At 46.5% G+C, this 21,991-nt stretch overlaps 1 protein-coding gene across 3 annotated transcripts in view; it reads left to right on the forward strand.

The window, feature by feature from the left end:
* Nucleotides 1-21,991, forward strand: part of rmc1 (regulator of MON1-CCZ1) — a 51,111-nt gene that overhangs the window by 14,774 nt on the left and 14,346 nt on the right. For all 3 annotated transcript variants that reach the window (XM_052022736.1, XM_052022738.1, XM_052022737.1), the window contains exons 3-10: nucleotides 2,635-2,719; nucleotides 2,815-2,871; nucleotides 10,699-10,785; nucleotides 14,705-14,845; nucleotides 17,660-17,763; nucleotides 17,991-18,080; nucleotides 18,163-18,268; nucleotides 19,676-19,787. In XM_052022736.1, coding sequence (XP_051878696.1) covers nucleotides 2,635-2,719; nucleotides 2,815-2,871; nucleotides 10,699-10,785; nucleotides 14,705-14,845; nucleotides 17,660-17,763; nucleotides 17,991-18,080; nucleotides 18,163-18,268; nucleotides 19,676-19,787 — 782 coding nt within the window. The remainder of the gene's footprint in view (nucleotides 1-2,634; nucleotides 2,720-2,814; nucleotides 2,872-10,698; nucleotides 10,786-14,704; nucleotides 14,846-17,659; nucleotides 17,764-17,990; nucleotides 18,081-18,162; nucleotides 18,269-19,675; nucleotides 19,788-21,991) is intronic.

Raw genomic sequence — 21,991 nt, forward strand, 5'->3', positions numbered from 1 at the left:
CTTTGCTGTCATAGACCTCCGGTCAGAAAAAAGAGACCCTAAGGAGTATAAAACTTTGGTTATCGGAATTGGTTTATTATTGTCACATGTACCGAGGTACAGTGAAGAACTTGTCGTGCATAAAGTTCATACAGATCAATTCATTACAACATTGCATTGAGGTAGTACAGCGTAAAACAATAACAATACAGAAAAAAGTGTTACAGCTAAGAGAAAGTGCAGTGCAGTGCAGGCAGACAATAAGGTGTAAGGTCATAATGAGGTAGATTGTGAGGTTAAGAGTCCATCTTATTGTACTAGGGAACCGTTCATTAGTCTTATAACAGCGGGATAGAAGCTGTCCTTGAGCCTGGTGGTACGTGCTTTCAGGCTTTTGTATCTTCTGCCCGATGGAAGGTGGGAGAAGAGGGAATGTCTGGGGTGGATGGGGTGTTTGATTATGCTGGCTGCTTAACTGAGGCAGCGAGAAGTGTAGACAGAGGGGAGGCTGGCTTCTGTGTTGTGCTGAGCTGTGTCCACAACTCTCCGCAATTTCTTGCGGTCCCGGGCAAAGCAGTTGTCATACTAAGTCGTGATGTATCCGGATAGGATGCTTTCTATGGTGCATTGATAAAATTTGGTGAGGGTCAAAGGGGACATGCCAAATTTCTTTAGTCTCCTGAGGAAGTAGAGGAGCTCGTGAGCTTTCTTGGTCGTGGCGTCTATGTGTTTGGACCAAGAGTAGTTCTAGTCATCCCATTGCAGGAAGGATGTGGAGACCTTGGGGAGGGTGCGGAAGAGGTTCACCAGGATGCTGCCTGGATTAGAATATATTAGCTATAAGGAGAGGTTGGACAAACCTTGATTGTTTTCTCTGGAGACTGGGGGGGGGGGGGGGGGGGGGTGACCTGATAGAAGTTAATAAAATGACGTGAGGCATAGACAGGGTAGATAATCATTTTCCCAGGATGGAAATGTCAAATACCAGAGGGCACAGGTGTAAGGCGAGAGGGGGAAAGTTTAAAGGAGATGTGCGAGACAAGTTTTTTTTACACTGAGACTGGTGGGTGCCTGGAACACACTGCCAGGGGAGGCGGTGGAGGCAGATGCCATAGCAATGTTTAAGAGGCATTTAGACAGACAAGTGAACAGGCAGGGAATGGAGGGACATGGACCATGTGCAGGCAGATGGGATGAGTTTAAATTGGCATCATGGTGGGCACAGACATGGTGGGCCGAAGGGCCTGTTGCTGAGCTGTACTGTTCGGCACGGACGGCACGGTAGCATAGTGGTTAGCACAATGCTTTACAGCGCCAGCGACCCGGGTTCAAATCTGGCCGCTGTCTGTAAGGAGTTTGTACGTTCTCCCCGTGTCTGCGTGGGTTTCCTCCGGGTGCTCCGGTTTCCTCCCACATTCCAAAGACGTACGGGTTAGGAAGTTGTGGGCGTGCTATGTTGGCGCCGGATGCGCAGCAACACTTGCGGGCTGCCCCCCAAAATCACTACGCAAAAGCTGCATTTCACTGTCTGTTTCGATGTACATGTGACTAATAAAGATCTTACCTTATCATGTTTGTAAGTGGTGCAAAGAATGGAAGTGTATCTAGGTTCCATTAACAAAGTACTTCTGTTGTCAGTATTTTGGTCCCAGGATCTTCCCTGTGGTTTTTCCACTTTATTCGTTTAATGGGCCTAATCTTGATGGTAAATCAATGGGGGGGGGGGGGGAGGAAGTGTACAAACTGCTACCGGTGTGAAATTGGCTGCAAACTCGGGTGAAGTGAGTCGAGACTTGGAACCATTGAATCTGCTGCTGGTTTTAGGTTGTTCCACTGTTTGTTCACAGCAGGTATCTCACTTTCATCAGACTGGATTTACACATTAATGGTTGGTGCTGCAGAAAGTCAAAAGGATAAGAACTCTTCATGCAGTGAGTTAGAATATAGAACAGACCCTTCGGCCCACTGTGTCTGTGCTGAACGCGATGCCGAATTAAACTAAATCTCTTCTGCCTGTACATAATCCATTCCCTGCATATTCATGTGTCTAACAGCCTCTTCAAATCCACTATTATATTGGCTTCCACCACTGCCCCTGTTTGACAGGTGGTGTTCCTCAGGAACCTGTGCCAGGGCCTTAGTTTCCTCACCATCCTAGCAATGCTTTGGATGGGGGAATAGAGACTTGTATATCGCGGTGTGAAGGAATGTGGAAAATTTCAACAACTTCACTCAAAATGTCCAACCTTTCCTCACTTTCATGTGGCATAGGTTTAAGATCAGAGGCGAGAGGTTTAAAAGGGACATCAGGGGCAGCTTCTTCACACAAAGGGTGGTGCATGTTTGGAACGAGCTGCTAGAAATAGTGGTTGAGGCGGGCACATTAACAATGCTTAAAAGTCATTGAGATAAAATACATGGATGGGGGGGGTTTAGAGAGCAGAACGCAGGCAGATGGGACTAGCTCACTGGGCAACACAGTCGGCACGGATGAGTTGGGCCGAAGGGCCTGTTTCCATGTTGTGTGACTCCATGACTCTCTGGTCTGTCTCTACTTCCTGCCCCTTTCTGTTCATAACCTTGCCAGCTCTTGGGAAAGGTCAGTAATTGGTATTCATTAAAAACAACAATCTTCTTTTTCTTTTCTTTTCAAAGAATGGAAGACAAAGGAGAGGTGAAGTGCATCAAATTTTCATTTGGGAACAAGATTCTGGCTGTGCAGCGGACACAGAAGGCAGTGGTGAGGAGTGTTTCACAACCTCTTTCTTCACAGGTTTTCAGTTGGGAGGAAGTGGGGTTGTCACGCTGTGGACTAACATTTCTCATCTTTTGTAGGATTTTATCAACTTCATTGCTGACCTGCCTCCAACAGAATACTCGCAGGAGTGCAAGGTAATAGTTGTAGAGAGGTACAGCATGGGAAGAGGCCCTTCAGCCCACCTAGGCCATGCTGACCATCAGCTGCCATGTATAATAATCCAAAATTAATCCCAGTTTTATGGATGTGATGCGTTTTATTACAATTGCTGGGGTTTGTAGAACAGTACAGCACACAAACAGGCCCTTTGGCCCACTGCATCCATACTGACCTCTTTGCCCATCTACACTGCCCACACCAGGTCTGTATCCTTCTATGCCTTGCCTATTTAAGCGCCTGTCTAAATGCCTCTTAAACATAGGCATTGTATCTGACTCCACCACCACTTCTGGCAGTGAGTTCCCAGATATCAACTCCTCTGTTTAAAAAAAGAAACATACCCCTCAGATCCCCTTTAAAACTTTTTCCTCTCATCTTAAACCTGTTCCCTCTTGTTCACAAGATCACGAGACAAGGGAGCAGAAGTAGGCCATTCGGCCCATCGAGTCTGCTCCAAGGAAAAGGGAAAAAAGAAAGAGAAATGGGGGGGGGGGGGCGCAAAAAAAAACACACTATTCTAACCCCAATTTCCAGCCTTATCCCCATATCCCTTGATACCCCGACTATTTAGATATCTATCTATCTCTTCCTTAAACGCCTCCAATGATCTGGCCTCCACTGCTGTACCTGGCAAGGAATTCCACAAATTCACAACCCTCTGGCTAAAGAAATTTCTCCTCATCTCTGTTTTAAACCTGTACCCTCTAATTCTAAGATTGTGCCCTCTGGTCCTAGACTCACCCACCAAGGGAAACAGCTTGGCTACATCTACTCTGTCCAGTCCTTTCAACATTTTAAATGTCTCTATGACGTCCCTTCTCATTCTTCTGTACTCCAGTGAGTACAGTCCAAGAGCCGACAAACGCTCATCATACGTAAGCCCTTTCATTCCAGGAATCATCCTTGTAAATCTCCTCTGAACCCTCTCCAACATCAGCACATCTTTCCTAAGATATGGGGCCCAAAACTGTGCACAGTATTCCAAATGAGGCCTCACTAGTGCCCTGTAGAGCCTCACCAACACTTCCTTAATTTTATACCCTATACCTCTCGAAATGAGTGCCAACATATCATGCACTTTCTTTACTACCGATCCGACCTGGTGGTTAACCTTGATTCTCATACCATTAGGAGAAAAGATCCTGTCTATCTACCTTATCACATGGATGAAGGGAGAGCAGTAGATGTAGTGTATATGGATTTCAGCAAGGCATTTGATAAGGTATCTCATGCAAGGCTTATTGAGAAAGTAAGAAGGCATGGGATCCAAGGGGAGATTGCAATGTGGATCCAGAACTGGCTGGCCCACAGAAGGCAAAGAGTGGTTGTTGAAGGGTCATATTCTGCATGGAGGTCGGTGACCAGTGGTGTACCTCAGGGATCTGTTCTGGGACCCTTACTCTTTGTGATTTTTATAAACGACGTGGATGAGGAAGTGGAGGGGTGGGTTAGTAAGTTTGCAGATGACACAAAGGTTGGATGTGTTGTGGATAGTATAGAGGGCTGTCAGAGGTTACAGAGGGACATAGATAGGATGCAGAGTTGGGCTGAGAAGTGGCAGATGCAGTTCAACCCAGATAAGTGTGAAGTGGTTCATTTTGGTAGGTCAAATATGATGGCAGAATATAGTATTAATAGTAGGACTCTTGGCAGTGTGGAGGATCAGAGGGATCTTGGGGTCCGAGTCCATAGGACGCTCAAAGCGGCTGCACAGGTTGACTCTGTGGTTAAGAAGGCATATGGTGTATTGTCCTTCATCAATCGGGGAATTGAATTTACGAGCCAAGAGGTATTGTTGCAGCTATATAGGACTGGTCAGACCCCACTTGGAGTACTGTGCTCAGTTCTGGTCGCCTCACTACAGGAGTCCAGGAAGTAGATAGAAAGGTGACTGTCAGGGGAGGGAAAAGGGAAAAGAAAATGAACAGGCAGATGGAGCCAAGGACCCCGGAGACTGTTCCCCTCAGTAACAGGTTTTCTGTTTTGGAGGCTGTTGAGGGAGCCGAGTGGTTGGCTTTGGCTCAAGGGGCTTAGGCATGAAGGGGGAAGGCGGGTGAGTAGTTGGTAAGTAGGTAAAGGTAAGGTTTACCTGTTATCTGTTTATAAATTTTTAAGTAGGAAAAACTAGGGGGAGAAAAGAAAGAATAAGTTCAGATGGAAGACGTGGTGGTGTGCTGCAGCTGCTTGATGTGGGAGCTCGTGGACCTCGCTGTGGTCCACGATGGCCACATCTGCAGTAAGTGCTTGAGGCTGGAGGAACTTCAGCTCAAACTTGATGAGCTGGAGCTGCAGCTTCAAACTGCGCAATATCAGGGAGGGGGAGAGTTATGTAGATACTGTACATCAGGAGACAGTCACCCCCCTTAGAGCAGGTACTTCTGGAGTCCAGGAAGTAGATAGAAGGGTGACTGTCAGGGGAGAGAAAAGGAAAAAGAAAACAAACAGGCAGATAGAGCAGAGGACCCCGGAGGCTGTTCTCCTCAATAACAGGTTTTCCGCTTTGGAGGCTGTTAAGGGAGATGACCTGCCGGGGCCTAGCGGCAGCAGCCAGGTCTCTGACACTGGGACCAATCCTGCTGCTCAGGAGGAGAAGAGGAAGGCAGTAGTGATAGGGGACTCGATAGTCAGGGAAACAGATAGGAAGGTCTGTGGCAGTCAGCATGAATCCTGGATGGTATGTTGCCTCCCAGGTGCCAGGGTCCGGGATGTCACTGATCTGGTCCACAGGATTCTAGAACGGGAGGGAGAACAGCCAGAAGTCGTGGTTCATGTTGGTATCAACAACAGAGGTGGGAAGAGGGATGAGGTCCTGAAAGTGAGTTTAGCAAGCTGGGCAGAAGGCTGAAGAACAGGACCTCAAGGGTAGCGATCTCGGGATTGCTGCCAGTGCCACGTGATAGTGAAGGTAGGAATAGGAGAAGATGACAGATAAATGTGTGGCTGAGAAGTTGGTGCAGGAGGGAGGGTTTTAGATTTTTGGATCATTGGGATCTCTTCTGGGGAAGGTGGGACCTGTACAGAGAGGACGGGTTACACCTGAACCTGAGGGGGGCCAATATCCTTGCAGCCAGGTTTGCTAGGGTGCTTCAGGAGGGTTTAAACTAGATTGCGAGGGGGAAGGGAACCGGGGGAGTAGGTCAGAGGAAGAAGGGGATGGGGAAAAGTCAGATCTGACAGGTAGAGAGGCTTTGAGGAAGGAGAAGCAGAGTGCAGGCTATAAAAGTAGTGAGGTGGATGGACTGAAGTGCATTTACTTGAATGCGAGAAGCATCAGGAATAAAGGAGATGAACTGAGAGCTTGGATAAGTACATGGGACTACGATACTGTGGCTATTACAGAGACGTGGCTATTACAGAGACATGGCTGACATCGGGGTAGGAATGGATATTGAATATTCCTGGTTTTCAGTGTTTTAAAAGGGATGGGGGGGGGGAGCAGAGGAGGAGGGGTAGCAGAAAGGGTAGATAATGTAGAAGGATCCTCTCTAGAGTCAATATGGGTGGAAGTTAGGAACAAGAAAGGAGCAGTTACCCTCCTGGGAGTATTCTATAGGCCCCCCGGTAGCAGTAGGGATACTGAGGAGCAGATTGGGAGTCAGTTTTTGGAGAGATGCGAAAGTAACAGGGTTATTATAATGGAAGACTTCAACTATCCAAATATTGATTGGCACCTAAGGTTTAGACGGGGTGCAGTTTGTTAAGTGTGTCCAGGACGGATTCCTGACACAGTATGTTGACAGGCCGACTAGAGGGAATGCCATATTAAATCTAGTTTTAGGTAATGAACCGGGTCAGGTGACAGATCTATCAGTGGGTGAGCATTTGGGGGACAGTGACCATTGCTCCATTACCTTTAGAATTGTTATGGACAGGGATAGGAGCAAAGAGGACAGGAAGATATTTAATTGGGGAAAGGCAAATTATGAGTCTATAAGGCGAGAACTTGGGAATGTAAATTGGGATGACATTTTTGAAGGGAAATGTACTATGGAGATGTGGTCGACGTTCAGGGATCTTTTGCAGGATGTTAGGGATAAATTTGTCCCGGTGAGGCAGAGAAGGAATGGCAGGGTGAAGGAACCGTGGGTGACGAGAGAGGTGGAACAACTAATTAGGAAGAAGAGGGCAGCATACATGAGGTGTAAGCAGCAAGGATCGGACAGGGCTCATGAGGAATATAGAGTAGCAAGGAGGGAACTTAAGAAAGGGCTGGGGAGAGCGAGAAGGGGACATGAAAAGGCTTTGGCGGGTAGGGTTAAGGAGAATCCCAAGGCTTTTTTCTCGTACGTAAAGAGCAGAAGGACGGCTAGGGTAAAGGTAGGTCCGATAAAAGACAAAGGTGGGAGGATGTGCCTGGAAGCTGTGGAAGTGGGTGAGGTTCTCAATGAATACTTCTCTTCAGTATTCACCAAGGAGAGGGGTCTTGATGATGCTGAGAACAGTGTAGGTGAGGGTAATGTCCTAGAGTATGTAGATATCAAGAGAGGAGGTGTTGAAGTTGTTAGAAAATATTAGGACAGATAAGTCCCCGGGGTCTGACAGAATATTCCCCAGGCTGCTTCGTGAGGTGAGGGAGGAGATTGCTGAACCGTTGGTTAGGATCTTTGAGTCCTCGTTGTCAATGGGGATGGTACCGGAGGATTGGAAGGTGGCAAATGTTGTCTCTTTATTCAAAAAGGTAGTAGGGATAGTCCAGGGAATTACAGACCGGTGATCCTTAGGTCTGTGGTGGGTAAGCTGTTGGAAAGGATCCTAAGAGATAGGATCTATGAGCATTTGGAGAAACATGGACTGATTAGGGACAGCCAGCATGGCTTTGTGAAGGGAAGATCTTGCCTCACAAGCCTGATAGGGTTCTTTGAGGAGGTGATCAGGAAGAGTGATGAGGGTAGTGTAGTAGATGTGGTCTACATGGATTTTAGTAAGGTGTTTGACAAGGTTCCACATGGTAGGCTTCTTCAGAAGGTCAGAGGCCAAGGGATCCAGGGAAGCTTGGCCATGTGGATTCAAAATTGGCTTGCCTGTAGAAAGCAGAGGGTTGTGGTGGAGGGAGTGCATTCGGATTGGAGGGCTGTGACTAGTGGTGTCCCACAGGAATTGGTTTTGGGACCTCTACTTCTTGTGATATTTATTAACGACTTAGATGAGGGGGTGGAAGGCTGGGTTAGCAAGTTTGCAGATGACACAAAGATTGGTGGTGTTTTGGATGGTGTGGAGGGCTGTCGAAGCTTGCAGAGGGATATTGATAGGATGCAGAGCTGGGCTGACAAGTGGCAGATGGAGTTCAATCCAGAGAAGTGTGGGGTGGTACACTTTGGAAGGACAAACTCCAAGGCGGAGTACAAGGTAAATGGCAGGATTCTGGGCAGTGTAGAGGAGCAGAGGGATTCATATCCACAGACCACTGAAAGTTGCCTCGCAGGTGGATAGGGTAGTTAGGAAGGCTTATGGGATGTTAGCTTTCATAAGTCAGGGGATTGAGTTTAAGAGCCGTGAACTAATGATGCAGCTTTACTAAACTGTTAGGCCACACTTAACTGTGTCCAATTCTGGTCGCCTCATAGGAACGATGTGGAAGCGTTGGAAAGGGTGCAGAGATTTACCAGGATGCTGCCTGGATTGGAGAGTATGGATTATGAGGAGAGACTAAAGGAGCTAGGGCTGTTCTCATTGGAGAGAAGGAGGATGAGGGGAGACATGATAGAGGTATACAAGATATTGAGAGGAATAGATAGAGTGGACAGCCAGCGCCTCTTTCCCAGGGCACCAATGCTTAAAACAAGGGGACATGGCTTTAAGGTAATGGGTGGGAAGTTCAAGGGAAATGTCAGAGGGAGGTTTTTCACCCAGGAAGTGGTTGGTGCATGGAATGTGCTGCCTGGGGTGGTGATGAAGGCTGATACATTGGAGAAGTTCAAGAGATTGTTAGATAAGCATATGGAGGAATTTAAGATAGAGGGATATGTGGGAGGATGGGGTTAGATAGTCTTAGGTGTGGTTTGAAGGGTGGCACAACATGGTGGGCCGAAGGGCCTGTATTGTGCTGTATGGTTCTATGGTAGGAAGGATGTGGAAGCCATAGAAAGGGTGCAGAGGAGATTTACAAGGATGCTGCCTGGAATGCGGAGCGTGCCTTATGAAAACAGGTTGAGGGAACCCGGCCTTTTCTCCTTGGAGCGACGGAGGATGAGGGGGGACCTGATAGAGGTGTATAAGATGATGAGAGGTATTGATCGGGTAGATGGTCAGAGGCTTTTTCCCAGGGCTGAAATGGTGGCCACAGGAGGACATAGGTTTAAGGTGCTGGGGAGTAGGTATAGAGGAGATGTCAGGGGTAAGTTTTTTACTCAGAGAGTGATGAGTGCGTGGAATGGGCTGCCGGCAACGGTGGTGGAGGCGGATATGATAGGGTCGTTTAAGAGACTTTTGGATAGGTACATGGAGCTGAGTAAAATAGAGGGTTATGGGTAAGCCTAGTAATTTCTAGGGTAGGGACATGTTTGGCACAGCTTTGTGGGCTGAAGGGCCTGAATTGTGCTGTAGAGGTATATAATTTTATATACCTCTATATCAGGTGACCCCTGAGCCTCCTTCGCTCCAGGGAAAACAAACACAGCCTGTCCAATCTCTCCTCCATCCCAGGCAACATCCTGGTAAATCTTCTCTTCACTCTCTCCAGTGCAGCCACATCCTTCCTAGAGTGTGGTGACCAGAACTGTACGCAGTGCTCCATCTGCGGTCTCACTGGTGTTTTGTAAAGTTGCAACGTCACATCCCAACTCCTATATTCTACGCTGTCACCTTTGAAGGCAAGCGTGCTGTATCCTTTCTTCACCACCCTATCTGTCTGTGTTGCCACTTTCAGGGAACTATGGATTCCTAAGTCCCTCTGTTCATCAACATTCCTTGGTGGCCTACCATTTACAATATGTGTCCTACCCTATTTGACTTCCCAAAATATATCACTTACACTAGTTGGGATTGCATTCCATCTACCGATGATCTGCCCAGCTTTCCATCTGATCTTTATCCTGCCTTAGACAACCTTCCTCACTGTTCACAACATCACCAACTTTTGAGTCATCTGTATATTTACGAATCATACCTGCCACATTCACATCCAAGTAGTTAATACATGTCAAAATAATAAGCGTCCCAGAACCAACCCCTGCCTTACACCACTGGTCACTGACTTCCAACGAGAAAAGCATCCATCTACTGCTACCTTCTGCCTCCTGTCACCAAGCCAATTTTGAATTTAATTCGCCAGCTTGCCTTGGATCCCATGTGCCTCAACCTTTTGGAGCAGCCTACCATGCGTGATTTTGTCAAGTGCCTTATTAAAGTCCATTCAGTCAACATCTACCACCCTGCCTTCATCAATCTGCTTAGTTACCTCCTCACAATCCCAATTAATGAGACAGGATTCCCCCTCACAAAGGAAATAGTAAAGGAGTTGACAAGACAGGAGCTGGAGAGACCATGGACTCAGCCTAAGGGGGCGAGTCCAGAATAATGGACATTGCCTTAAATGTGAGCCAGGCCATCTAGGAAACTCTTTCCCAGGATATCATTCTGAGTACTGTTGTTATGTTCTCCCTAATCAGTATTCTCTCTCTTTTGTCCTGTCTGAAACTTCCATACACTGGAATATCAAGCTGCCAGTCATGCCTTTCCCTCAACCATGTTCCGTAATTCCAAGTAGTGATGGTTAATGATTTTAATTAAAATCTCTTTGGTCTAAATGCAATTTATTTTATCCCCAGATTAAAATACATCTGTTCATTTTACTCCCTCTTTAGACCAAAAACGCCAACATCCTGGGGTTCTGTTGGACCAGCTCTAATGAAATCGTATTTATTACTGATCAAGGAATTGAATTTTATCAGGCAAGTAAGATCTTAACAAGCTGCAATTTTTTTCAAATGTACAATCCCATTTTGTCCTTTTCTTACCCTCTTGTCTCTCTCTTCACTAATGTGAATAATTGTCAGAAAGCTTGACGTCTGTGATAACCACGTGAAGCTATTTGCCATTGGAAAGGATTCAGTATTCCAGTACATTTCTCGCTCCCTCTCAATGAGTCACCAACCTTGAATCTTCAGGATATTCAACAACTGTTTTGATTTACTGGTTTGTCCTTAACACCAAGGTTGCTTCTGTCATCATAGATATAACCAGGGTGGTTCCCCACCACCGTCATCCCAAGGTCAACTGATAAGTACTGGCTTTGCTAACAGTGCTCACGTCTATAGCAGGGGTCACAAATACCACTTCCTTGCCCTGTCCTCATATCCCTTGACTTCTGTAATATCCAGAAATTCAATTATCTTTGTTTTCAATGCAATCAATAACTGAGCTTCCACAACTCACTTGAGGAGAGACTTCAGAAGATTCACCACTGTCTGTGTAAAGAAATTTCTCCTCATTTCATCCCTAATTTTCAGTCTGCAATAAACACCACACCCCACCCCACTTCCACACTCCTTAGTCAGGTGAAACATGGGAAATGTTCTCCACATATCTTCCCTCCTGATCTGACATAACAATTCTGTTCTCTTCAATGACGTAATCTCATTCTTCTAAACTCCAGCAGAGAGGCCAAGCCTACTTGATCTCTCGTGAACGACTTGCCATTCTACAAACCAGTCTGGTGAATCTTTACTGCAATAAGTATGCCTTATTTTAGGTGAGTTATACCAGAACTCGAGGTGCAGTCTCACCAAGACCCGATGTAATTGTATTAAGATGTCTTTACTCTTGTACTCAAACTCTCCAGCAATAAAGGTCAGTTACCATTTGCCTCCTAATTGCTGCTTTCAGCAATCTCTGAATAAACACATCTAATCTCTTTGAGTATTTATATTTCCCAATCTCCCAGTCCCAAAACATTATTGCAGGGCTTCCTCAGGGCTGTGTTCAAGGCCAACCATTCCAGCTGCTTCATCATTGACCTCTATCATAAGATTAGAAGTGAGGATGTTTGTTGATAATTGCACAAAGTCCAAGTCCTTTGCAGATTAAGCGGTGCATGCCTGCATGTAGTGAGACCCGGACAAGATTCAGCACGTGGGATGATAAATGTCAAGTTACATTGGTGCTGCAAGAGTGCCAGGCAATAACTGTCTCCAACACAAGTCTATCTATCCACCTACCCTTGATGTTCAACGCCTTTGTCATCTCCAGCATCAACATCCAGGGAGTCACTATTGACCAGAAGCTCAACTGGACCAGCCGTATAAATATAGTGACTACAGGAGTTCAGAAAATGGGAATTCTGCTGACAATCTAAGGCCTTTCCACCATCTACAAGGCATAATCAGCAATGTGATGAAATACTCTCTACTAGTCTGGATGAGTGCAGCACCAACAACCCTCATGAAGTTCAATGCCATCCAGGACTAAGCATCCTGCTTGATTAGCACTCCATCCACCACTGTCCCACGGTGACTGCAGTGTGTACCATCTCCAAAATACACCACCGTTACCTGCACCACCTCCCAAATCTGCTGTCAAGAAGGACAAAGGCAACCAGGCTCAGGGAACACCAGCTCCCTCAGGTTCCCCTCCAAGTGGTGCACCATCCTCTCCTGGAAAAACGTTGCCATTCCTTCGTTGCTGTGTCCAAACCCTGGAACTCTCTCCCCCGGCACTGGGGGAGCACCTTCACCAGAAGGACTGCAGCGGGTCAGCATGTTGGCTCACTCCCACCTTCTCAAGGACAACTTGGCCTTGCTGGCAATGTCCCAGTCACAAAGATGAATTATATATAAAGAAAATCAGTTCCTACCCATTTATGACTATCTGTGACATTAGTTTATCCACCTTGTTGGGAATGCAGCTAGCATTTCGATATAGTCCCTTTATATTTGGTCTTCCAACAGGTTTCTGATCCTACTTGCTGCTTGCCTTTGTTTCAGCTGTCACAGGTGCTGCTCGACTGGTTGAGTTCTTCCAGCATTTCTGCTTCAAATTCCAGCACCTGCTGTTTTATTTGTTCCTCAATTTTTCACTTTGTGTTTTTGACTTAGAGTCATGAAACAATACAGCACAGATACAGGCCCTTTGGCCCAACCAGTCCATGCCGACCACGGTGCCCACCCGGCTACTCCCAACTTCCTGCATTCAGCCCATATCCCTCCAAGCCCCGCCCCTCTATGTACCTATCCAAGTGCTTCTTAAACGATACTGTCGTACCTGCCTCACCCACTTCCTCTGGCAGCTCGTTCCATATACTCACTACCCTCTGTGTGAAAAAGTTGCCCCTCAGGTTCTTTTCAAATCTTTCCCCTCTCACCCTAAACCTATACCCCCAAGTTTTGGATTCCCCTACCCTGGGGAAAAGACTGTTACCGTCCACCTTATTTATGCCTCTCATAATTTTAAACACTTCTACAAGGTTGCCCCTCATTCTCCTACGCTCCAAGGAATACAGACCCAGCCTGGCCAACCTCTCCCTGTAACTCAGGCCCTCGAGTCCTGGCAACATCCTCGTAAACCTTCTCTGCACTCTTTCCAGTTTAACCACATCTTTCCTATAACAGGGCGACTAAAATTGTCCACAGTGCTCCAAGTGCGGCCTCACCAGCGACTTATACAACTGCAACATAATGTCCCAACTCCTGTACTCAGTGCCCTGACTGATGAAGGCCAGCGTGCTAAACGCCTTTTTCACCGCCCTGTCCACCTGTGAAGCCACCTTCAATGAACTATGCACCTGTACTCTGAGCGACAGGTGTTCCATTACACTCCCTAGTGCCCTACTATTTGTAGTGTAAGTTCTATGCTGGTTTGACTTTCCAAAATGCATCACCTCACGCTTACCTGTATTGAAATCCATTCGTCAATCCTCGGCCCATTTCCCTAATCAAGGTCCCCTGTAATCTATGATGACCTTCTTCACTACCAGCACCACCTCCTAATTTCATGTCATCTGCAGACTTACTGATGAAGACTTCCAGATTTGTTTCTCTGCCCCCTCTCAGGTTCATGTTCCCCTGTTGAGTCAGTTTAAATCCACTTCAAAAGCACTGGTGACCGCCCCGTGCAATGGAGTTCTTGGTCCTGTGCATGTACCCCCTCCCGTTTGTACAGGCCCCACCTGCCCTAGAAATGGTCCCAAAGTCTCGGAAGTGTACAGCCCTCCCTCCTGCACCATCTTCAGACACACATTCACTTGCTCTATGCTCTAACCTCTGTGCTCTTTACCACGTGGTACTGGAAGCATGTACCTATGTGGTCCTGCTCTTTAACCTCATTCCTAGCTCCCTCAAATCTACTTTCAGGACCTCGCCCCTTCTTTTGATGTGGGTACCCATGGGGACTACATTTTCTTACGGGCACATCCCTCCCCACCATCAGGAGTATCTACAGGAGGTGCTGCCTTAAGAAGGCAACATCCATCATCAAAGATCCCCAACATCCGGGCCATATCATCTTCTTGCAACTCCCATCGGGCAAGAGGTACAGAAGCCTGAAGTCCCACACCACCAGATTCAGGAACAGCTACTTCCCTTCAACCATTTGGTCTTGAACCAACCTGGACAACCCTAGTCACTACAGTTTAGCAACACTATGACCACTTTGATCACTTTGCACTACAGTGGACTTTTTTTTTGTTCTAATTGTGTTCTTTCATGTATAGTTTTGTATAATCTATGTTTTTGTTTTTCTTGTGAATGTTGTGTATCTGATGCTCTGTGCCTGTGATGCTGCTGCAAGTAAGTTTTTCATTGCACCTGTGCACACATGGACTTGTGCATCTGACAATAAACTCAACTTTGACTTTGTTAATTTTGTTGTTCCCAGGTACTACCTGACAAACGTACTTTAAAACTACTCAAGACACACAGCATCAATGTCAACTGGTACATGTACTGCCCCGAAAGTGCTGTGCTGCTCCTGTCCACCACAGTGCAGGGCAATGTCCTACAGCCATTTATTTTCAGGGTAAGTTGCGTTCTATTCTTCAATCATGCCTCCACCATCTGTGCACACTCTGGTCACTGTTGTGAAAAGGATGCACAAGCACTGGGAACGATGCAGGAAGGGATTTGCAGCAAGGATTTCAGAATCCAGGCTTTCCCTGTCAGAAACAGTGGAAGTTAGACTAGAGCAACACACAAAGCACTGGGGGAACTCAGCGGGTCAGGCAGCATCTGTGGAGGGAAATGGACAGTTAAATTTTCAGGTCGTGACCCTTCATCTGGACTGGAAAGAAAGAGGGGTATGGCTGGTATAAAAAGGTGGGGGGAAGGGGTGGAGCGAGAGCTGGTGGGTGAGTGGTGGATCCAGGTGAGGGGGGAGAGTGGGAATGGTGTAAGAAGCTGAGAGGCGATAGGTGGAAGTGACAAAGGGCTGAAGAAGATGGGACCTGATAGGAGAGGAATGAAGGGAAGGAGGTGAGGAGGGGAACCAGAGGGAGGAGTGTGTGGGTGATGGGCAGATGGGGTGGGGGGGCTAGTGGGAAAAGGAAGGGACAGAAGGTAGACTGGGGCTCTTCTATATTTAGAGAGAGGAGGAGGGCTCTTTAAAGTTACAAAGGAGTTTTAGTGGGTTAAACCATTTATTTCCACTAATGGGGAGACTGACACAGGTCACTGTTACGAGGTGGTCGCTAATAATTCCAATAGGGGATTAAAGGGAATGTTCCTCAACACAGAATGGGGAGAATATGCGACTGGCTTCCAGAGGGAACCTCATGGCAAGGAACGTAGGTGTGTTCAAGGGAAAGTGAGTTGAACACGTGGGAGGGACTGGAAGGATCTGCTGATGGTACGAGGTGGAGATAGGTTGTGTGGAGTCTAAACATGGGCACAGAGCAGAGGAGCCAAGTACATCGTTTAAATCATTTGTTCATTGTTACCTGAAATGTTAAATATTTTACCTCACACCTTTCTAACATGTGCTGTTTGAAATCACTGATATAACTTTACCTGAAGGAGATAAGCGCAGAGAGAAATATTTACCAATCATTAGACACTGGGAGGATGAAGAAAATGCAAATGGGAAAGTGAAAGACAGTGGTCTATGTGGTAAGGTGTCACAGAGCCCACTGTCTGTGCTAACCATCAGGCACCCGTTGACCCTAATCCCACATTCCCATCAGCTCCTGCAGATTCAACCATTCACTCACACACTGGGGCCAATTTACAATTAATCTACCAACCAGCATGTCGGGGATGTGGGAAGGAACATGAGCACCTGGGTTACACAGGGAGAACGTGCAAACTCCACACAGGCAGTGCCGGTCACTGGGGCTGTGAGGCAGCAGCTGTACTTGCTGCAACACTGCCAACCCCAGCCACTCCGTCACCCCTTGGCAATCCTCTCGGAGGGTGAAAAGGTGACGGATGTAGCAAATGAGTAATTGGACACGAGCAGGGGTGAAGGATCCAGGTGAAGGGGGGTAATCATTTCAGATTTACAGTACCCTAGGTGATTGTTTGGCCCACTGTCTTTGTGGCAGGTGGTAGAATCAGGACAAAGTGAGAAGTGAAATTGAACTTTAATCTTGTCACAGTTATAATTAGGTAAAGGTGGTTTGGGTATCTTTACCTAATTATACAGCATGCTTTTGCAAAGGAGCTCCTCCAGAAACGTCCTAACACCATAATTCCGGCAACGTTTAAAGTCCCATTTCTTTGTCCTGTTATGACAGCTTCTAATTCGAGTCAGACTAGGTGGCCTTGGGCTCGAGCGGAAGGCAGGAGCCTTGGGCTGATTTCACTCTCATGATGTGCCGGCAGAACTTGCAGCGTTGCAACACAGGAGGCCATTGGGCCCATGCCAGCTCCCAGTAGAGCAGTCCCACCAGTCCCGTTCCTCCTCCCTCGTTTCCCTGTAGCCTTACAGCTTTTATTCTTTCTCAAGCCCATTGATTTTCCTTGGATTCTTCTTGCCACTTACCCACAGTAAGGGTTAATTTTTGATAGCCGAATGACCTACCAATCTGCATGTCTTTGGGATGTGAGAGGAAACCGGGAACCCACGCGGTCACAGGGAGAAGGTGCAAACTCCACACGGACAGTGCCCCGGTTTGGGATTGAACTCTGTGAGGTAACTGACCCTGGGTGCCACTCCACCCAGTTAAGTAATGGGTTGGGCAAGGCACAGTAAGCAAGGCAATCTTTGATACAAGGAGATACATCTCTGACCTCAGGCTGTGACCTGGCCAGGCATAGGTTCCTGCCACTTTTCTGTGCTTGTGGTACACTACCTTACACCTGGCCTTTATGTCCAGCTGTTCATGGGATCACTGTGCAACCATGGTTGTTACGTTTCCTTATCTCACTGACCGCATTACACGAACGCACTTTGTTGACCAGATGTCCTAAAGCTGTGAAATTTTCTCTTGAAATGCAAGTTTTTTCCTATGTGTTTTCTCACCACTTTGCACCAGGAGCAACTTTCCTCTGAATCCTTGGGATCAGCGTTTTGCCGCATGAGATTTAAAATGCGAATGCTGCCTTTTCGGTAATTGGCCTATTTAGAAAACAGTTGCTTCTGAGTGAAAAGAGCTGTAAATCTTCTCAATTCTCAGGATGTTTGGCGAATGAGCAAATTCAGCACTAAGATCAGTTAGTTTTTGGGCACTGAGTGAACGGTGGAAATCAGGGATAATTTGAGAAACAGAGATGATGGAAGATCGGGCTCGATTGATTTGCTGAGGAGGCCTGAGGAACTGACTGGTTTTCTGCTCATGTGGGCTAGTTCCCCTTGTGTCGTGTTTCAGGAGCCACTGACTTTAACTTTACTTTCCAGAGTGGAACGATGACAAAAATGCCGAAGTTTGAAATCGAACTGCCTGTCTCTCCCAAGTCTGGAAACCCTTCTCTCTCTGACAGAGATATAATAATGGCCACTGTGTAAGTTCCTCGCTGACATTAAGCTACTGCATCATATTTATTTACAAGAACCCTCAGCTATGAGGGAGCCTGGCTATTCAGTTACTGCAAGTTTCATTGGTGAAATAATATTAACCAGCCCCTCACTCTGTCAAGTTATTTAAATTTACCCTTTTTTTTGCAATGTTTCCCGCAGCAGGTTTAATTTTACAAAAGGCAATAATGTTTAAATTTGTTTTTCTCACAAGATATGGTCAACTCTACGTCCTTTATTTGAAGTATCAACCAAGAGCTCCCAATAACCCTGGGGCAGAAGTAATCATGTATTATTTACCCAGGTAAGGTCTGGTGGTTGTGATCATAGTCAGTCAGTTCTGTACCCTGGAGAGATTTCCTGAAAGTGTACTGTTTTAATTGCAGGGAAGGACAGTGTAAGAAAATGCATGTATTAAAACTAAACACCATCGGAAAATTTGCCCTGAATGTGGTCGATAACTTGGTTGTGGTGCATCACCAGAGTTCTCAGGTAAGAACTGTACTTCCCAATTACCAACCTCCCACAGTGCAGCTTGGAAAGGTGTTCCAGAATTTACCCAACAATGATAAAAGACCAAGAATTAGGAGCAAAAGTCATAGGATCGTGAAATCAAGTCAAGTCGAGTTTATTGTCATGTGCACAAGTCCATGTGTGCACAGGTGCAATGAAAAACTTATTTGCAGCAGCATCACAGGCACAGAGCATGAGATAAGCAGCATTCACAAGAAAAACATAAATTATACACAATTTTTACAAGTACACAATTAGAACAAAAAAGAAATAGGCCCATTTTAGTGCAAAGTGATCAAAGTGGTCACAGTGTTGCTAGACTGCAGTGATTAGGGTTGTGCCGGTTGGTTCAAGAACCGAATGTTTGAAGGGAAGTAGCTGTTCCTGAACCTGCTGGTGTGGGACTTCAGGCTTCTCTACCTCCTGTCTGATGGTAGCTGTGAGAAGATGGCATGGCCCGGATGTTGGGGATCTTTGATGATGGATGTTGCCTTCCTGAGGCAGCACCTCCTGTAGATACTGCCGATGGTGGGGAGGGCTGTGCCTCTGATGTATTGGGCTGAGTCCACTACTCTCTGCAGCTTCCTGTGTTCCTGTGTATTCGAATTGTCATACTGGACCATGATGCAACCAGTCAGGATATTTTCAAGAGTACCTCTGTAGAAGTTTGTTAGAGCATACAACTTGGAAGCAGGCCTTTGGTCTCACTGAGTCCACACCAACCATCAAACATCCATTTATACTTAATCCCATTTCAGCTGGTCAGGTGATTCAATAATTCTGTTGTTCAGTAAGGTCATGGCTAATCCTGTATTTTGTATGCCTGGCCTCCCCATCGCCGTATCCTCTTATTCACTCAGCATCCAAAGATTTATCATTTACCTGTTCTTGATGATACTCAACAGTTGAGCATCCACATGTGGACTTGAGTAGAGAATTCCCAAGATTTGCCACCCTCTGAATGAAAGAATTACTCCTGAAATTGCACCTCAGTATCCTTCCCTTGTATCCTGAGAAAATGACTCCCAGTTTTAAACTAATTTCCCTCTTTTTGACAAAGGGAAATAGCCCCTCCGCATCCACCTGCCAAGTCTTCGAGGAACTTTATACCTTTTGATGAGATCGCCTGTAACTAGAGTGATAGAGTTATACAGCATGGAAACAGGCCCTTCAGCCCAACTCGTCCATGCTGACCAAGGTGCCTCCATGAGTTGTCCCATTCTCTCAAACAAGATAATGGCCAAGTTGGGATAGTTTGTGGACCTTTTGAAATGCAATTGATTGTAGGTTCTTCTGTGGATGTTCTCTAGACAAGAACCATTGTAGGTGGAGGAGCAGGAGGTTTGTCACTCCCAGAATGTAATCCTGCACTTTCTATATTCACAGACCTCTATGATTTTCGATATAAAACTCCGAGCAGAATTTGATGGAGCTGTCACAATTCATCAGCAAGTCCTTCTACCAATGTCCATTCACCCCTGTAAGATTCCTCGAGCAGGTGAGTAATTTCAAGACCACGTTCTTCCTGTAACTTGCTGCAGATCTGATTCACACTGAGCACAGTTTCAATCATGTTGAAAACCCATCAAGGGATTTTTAAATTAAAGTCTCCTTTAGACTGCCCCCCACTCCCACCTGTCCCCACGAGCGAGTTAAAGCACACTTGACACAACAAGTGCAGAGGAAAGGAGCCCCTTTGCTCTCTCTGGGGGACGGTGGGGAGTTGGGGGGGGTTGTGAGAGCAGGAGTGGGAGATGGAGGTGGAGGAGCCCTGGTTGAGTCAGCGTAGACAAACAGTGGGAGCGTTGAAGCTAACCTTGTTGTCCATTCCCATCCCGTCAAGCTGTGTACATGGCATCAGCTCTCATGCCCACTGTGATCAGGTGTTGTGCCAACAGTGACATTTACTACAGAAACTAGGTGTATGGTTGAGGTTAATGGTTGCTGCTGTTCGATATCTCAGTAAGCTTCTTCAGCCTTGCAGCTCTCTAAATTATTGCTCCAGTTTTGGCCTTGACCATGCCTGATTTCCATCACTGTCATTGATAGCTGTACCTTCAGCTGCAGAGAACTGCACTCCAGAGTCCTCTCCCTAGGTCTTGAGTCTCTCTCCTATAAAACACACCTTAAAATCTCCTGTCGTAAAAACAGATGATGCTGAAAATACTCAGCAGCTCACACAGTGTTTGTGGAGGGAGGAAGGGAGGTAATGTTTTCATCAGAGCTGGAAAACTGAGAAGACAATCAGGTTTTAAGTTCAGTAGAGAGGAGAGAACACAGGAGGACATTCAGCCTCTGAGGTGGAGGCCATTTCACCAAACCTCAACAGCACTCATCTCGGGAGGTTTGATATCTGTGTCAGGGTTGGTCGTTAGTGAGTGAAAAGGAGGCAGGAGAAAATTGATCAATGTGGCATCAGCCACCTTTGCTCACACTTTTAGTTATTGGTTTATTATTGTCATATGTACCGAGGTCCAATGAAAAACTTGTCTTGCACACTATTCATACAGATCAATTCATTACACAGTGCATTGAGGTAGTACAAGGGAAAACAGTAACAGAATGCAGAATAAAGTGTTACAGCTACAGAGAAAGTCCAGTGCAGGCAGACAATAAGGTGCAAGGTCATAACAAGATAGATTGTGAGGTCAAGAGTCCATCTTATCGTACTAGGGAACCGTTCAATAGTCTTATAACGGTGGGGTAGAAGCTGTCCTTGAGCCTGGTGGTACATGCTTTCAGGCTTTTGTATCTTCTGCCTGATGGGAGGGGGGAGAGGAGAGAGTGTCCGGGGTGGGTGGGGTCTTTGATTATGTTGGCTGCTTTACCGAGGCAGCGAGAAGTATAGACAGAGTCCACAGAGGGGAGGCTGGTTTTCGTGATGTGCTGAGCTGTGTCCACAACTTTCTGCAGTTTCTCGCTGTTCTGGGCAGAGCAGTTGCTGTACCAAGCCACGATGCATCCAGATATGCGTCCATTTATCTGCTTTAATCTTTTGTCACCTGGCTTGGTATCAGCACATTTCACTTTATCAAAGCTCGGCAGAAACACTTGTTTCTATTGGATCTTTGCCCAAGACTTGTTCATTCCTTCAGGAGACTGGAGCTGCACAATTCTGCCAGCCAGGGGAAACACACCACAGGCACTTGAGTTCTGACGTTGAAGATCTGTGTGTTGATGCATGTCTTACCTGCTTCTCTGACCTGGCAGTGTGTCACCTGATGGTTGGGAAGATCATTTTGGCAGGAGTAGTGCTGATCCATCCTCAGTGGAAGGTACCTTGGTATTTGATGTGTTCATTGAAGGCACAGGGGTGTGATGGCACAGGGAAAGCTGTACAGCCCCTTACACCAGTGCAGGCCATTAGAGAAAGGTATCCAATCAGTCCCTATCCACCCACCTTATCCCTTCCTGGTTACTAATTCCCCTTTGATGGTCACAGTTGAAGTCCAGATCACAATAACTCGCTGCGTAAAATTAATTCTCATCATTTCCATCCTTCCTGGTACTTTGGCCAATTATTTTCAGTCCATGTTTGCCGGTTCCAGTATCTCCCAGCAGTGTAGAGTCACAGAGTTACAGGCCCTTCAGTCCAACATCTATGTGACCAAGCTGTCTGTCCAATCTGGTCCCATTTGTCTGTGTTTGGCCCAGTGGAAGCAGTTCTTCCTGTAAGGAGTTTGTACGTTCTCCCCGTCTCTG

The sequence above is a fragment of the Pristis pectinata genome, chromosome 9 (genome assembly GCF_009764475.1).
Source record: "Pristis pectinata isolate sPriPec2 chromosome 9, sPriPec2.1.pri, whole genome shotgun sequence".
Classification (NCBI taxonomy): Eukaryota; Metazoa; Chordata; class Chondrichthyes; order Rhinopristiformes; family Pristidae; genus Pristis; species Pristis pectinata.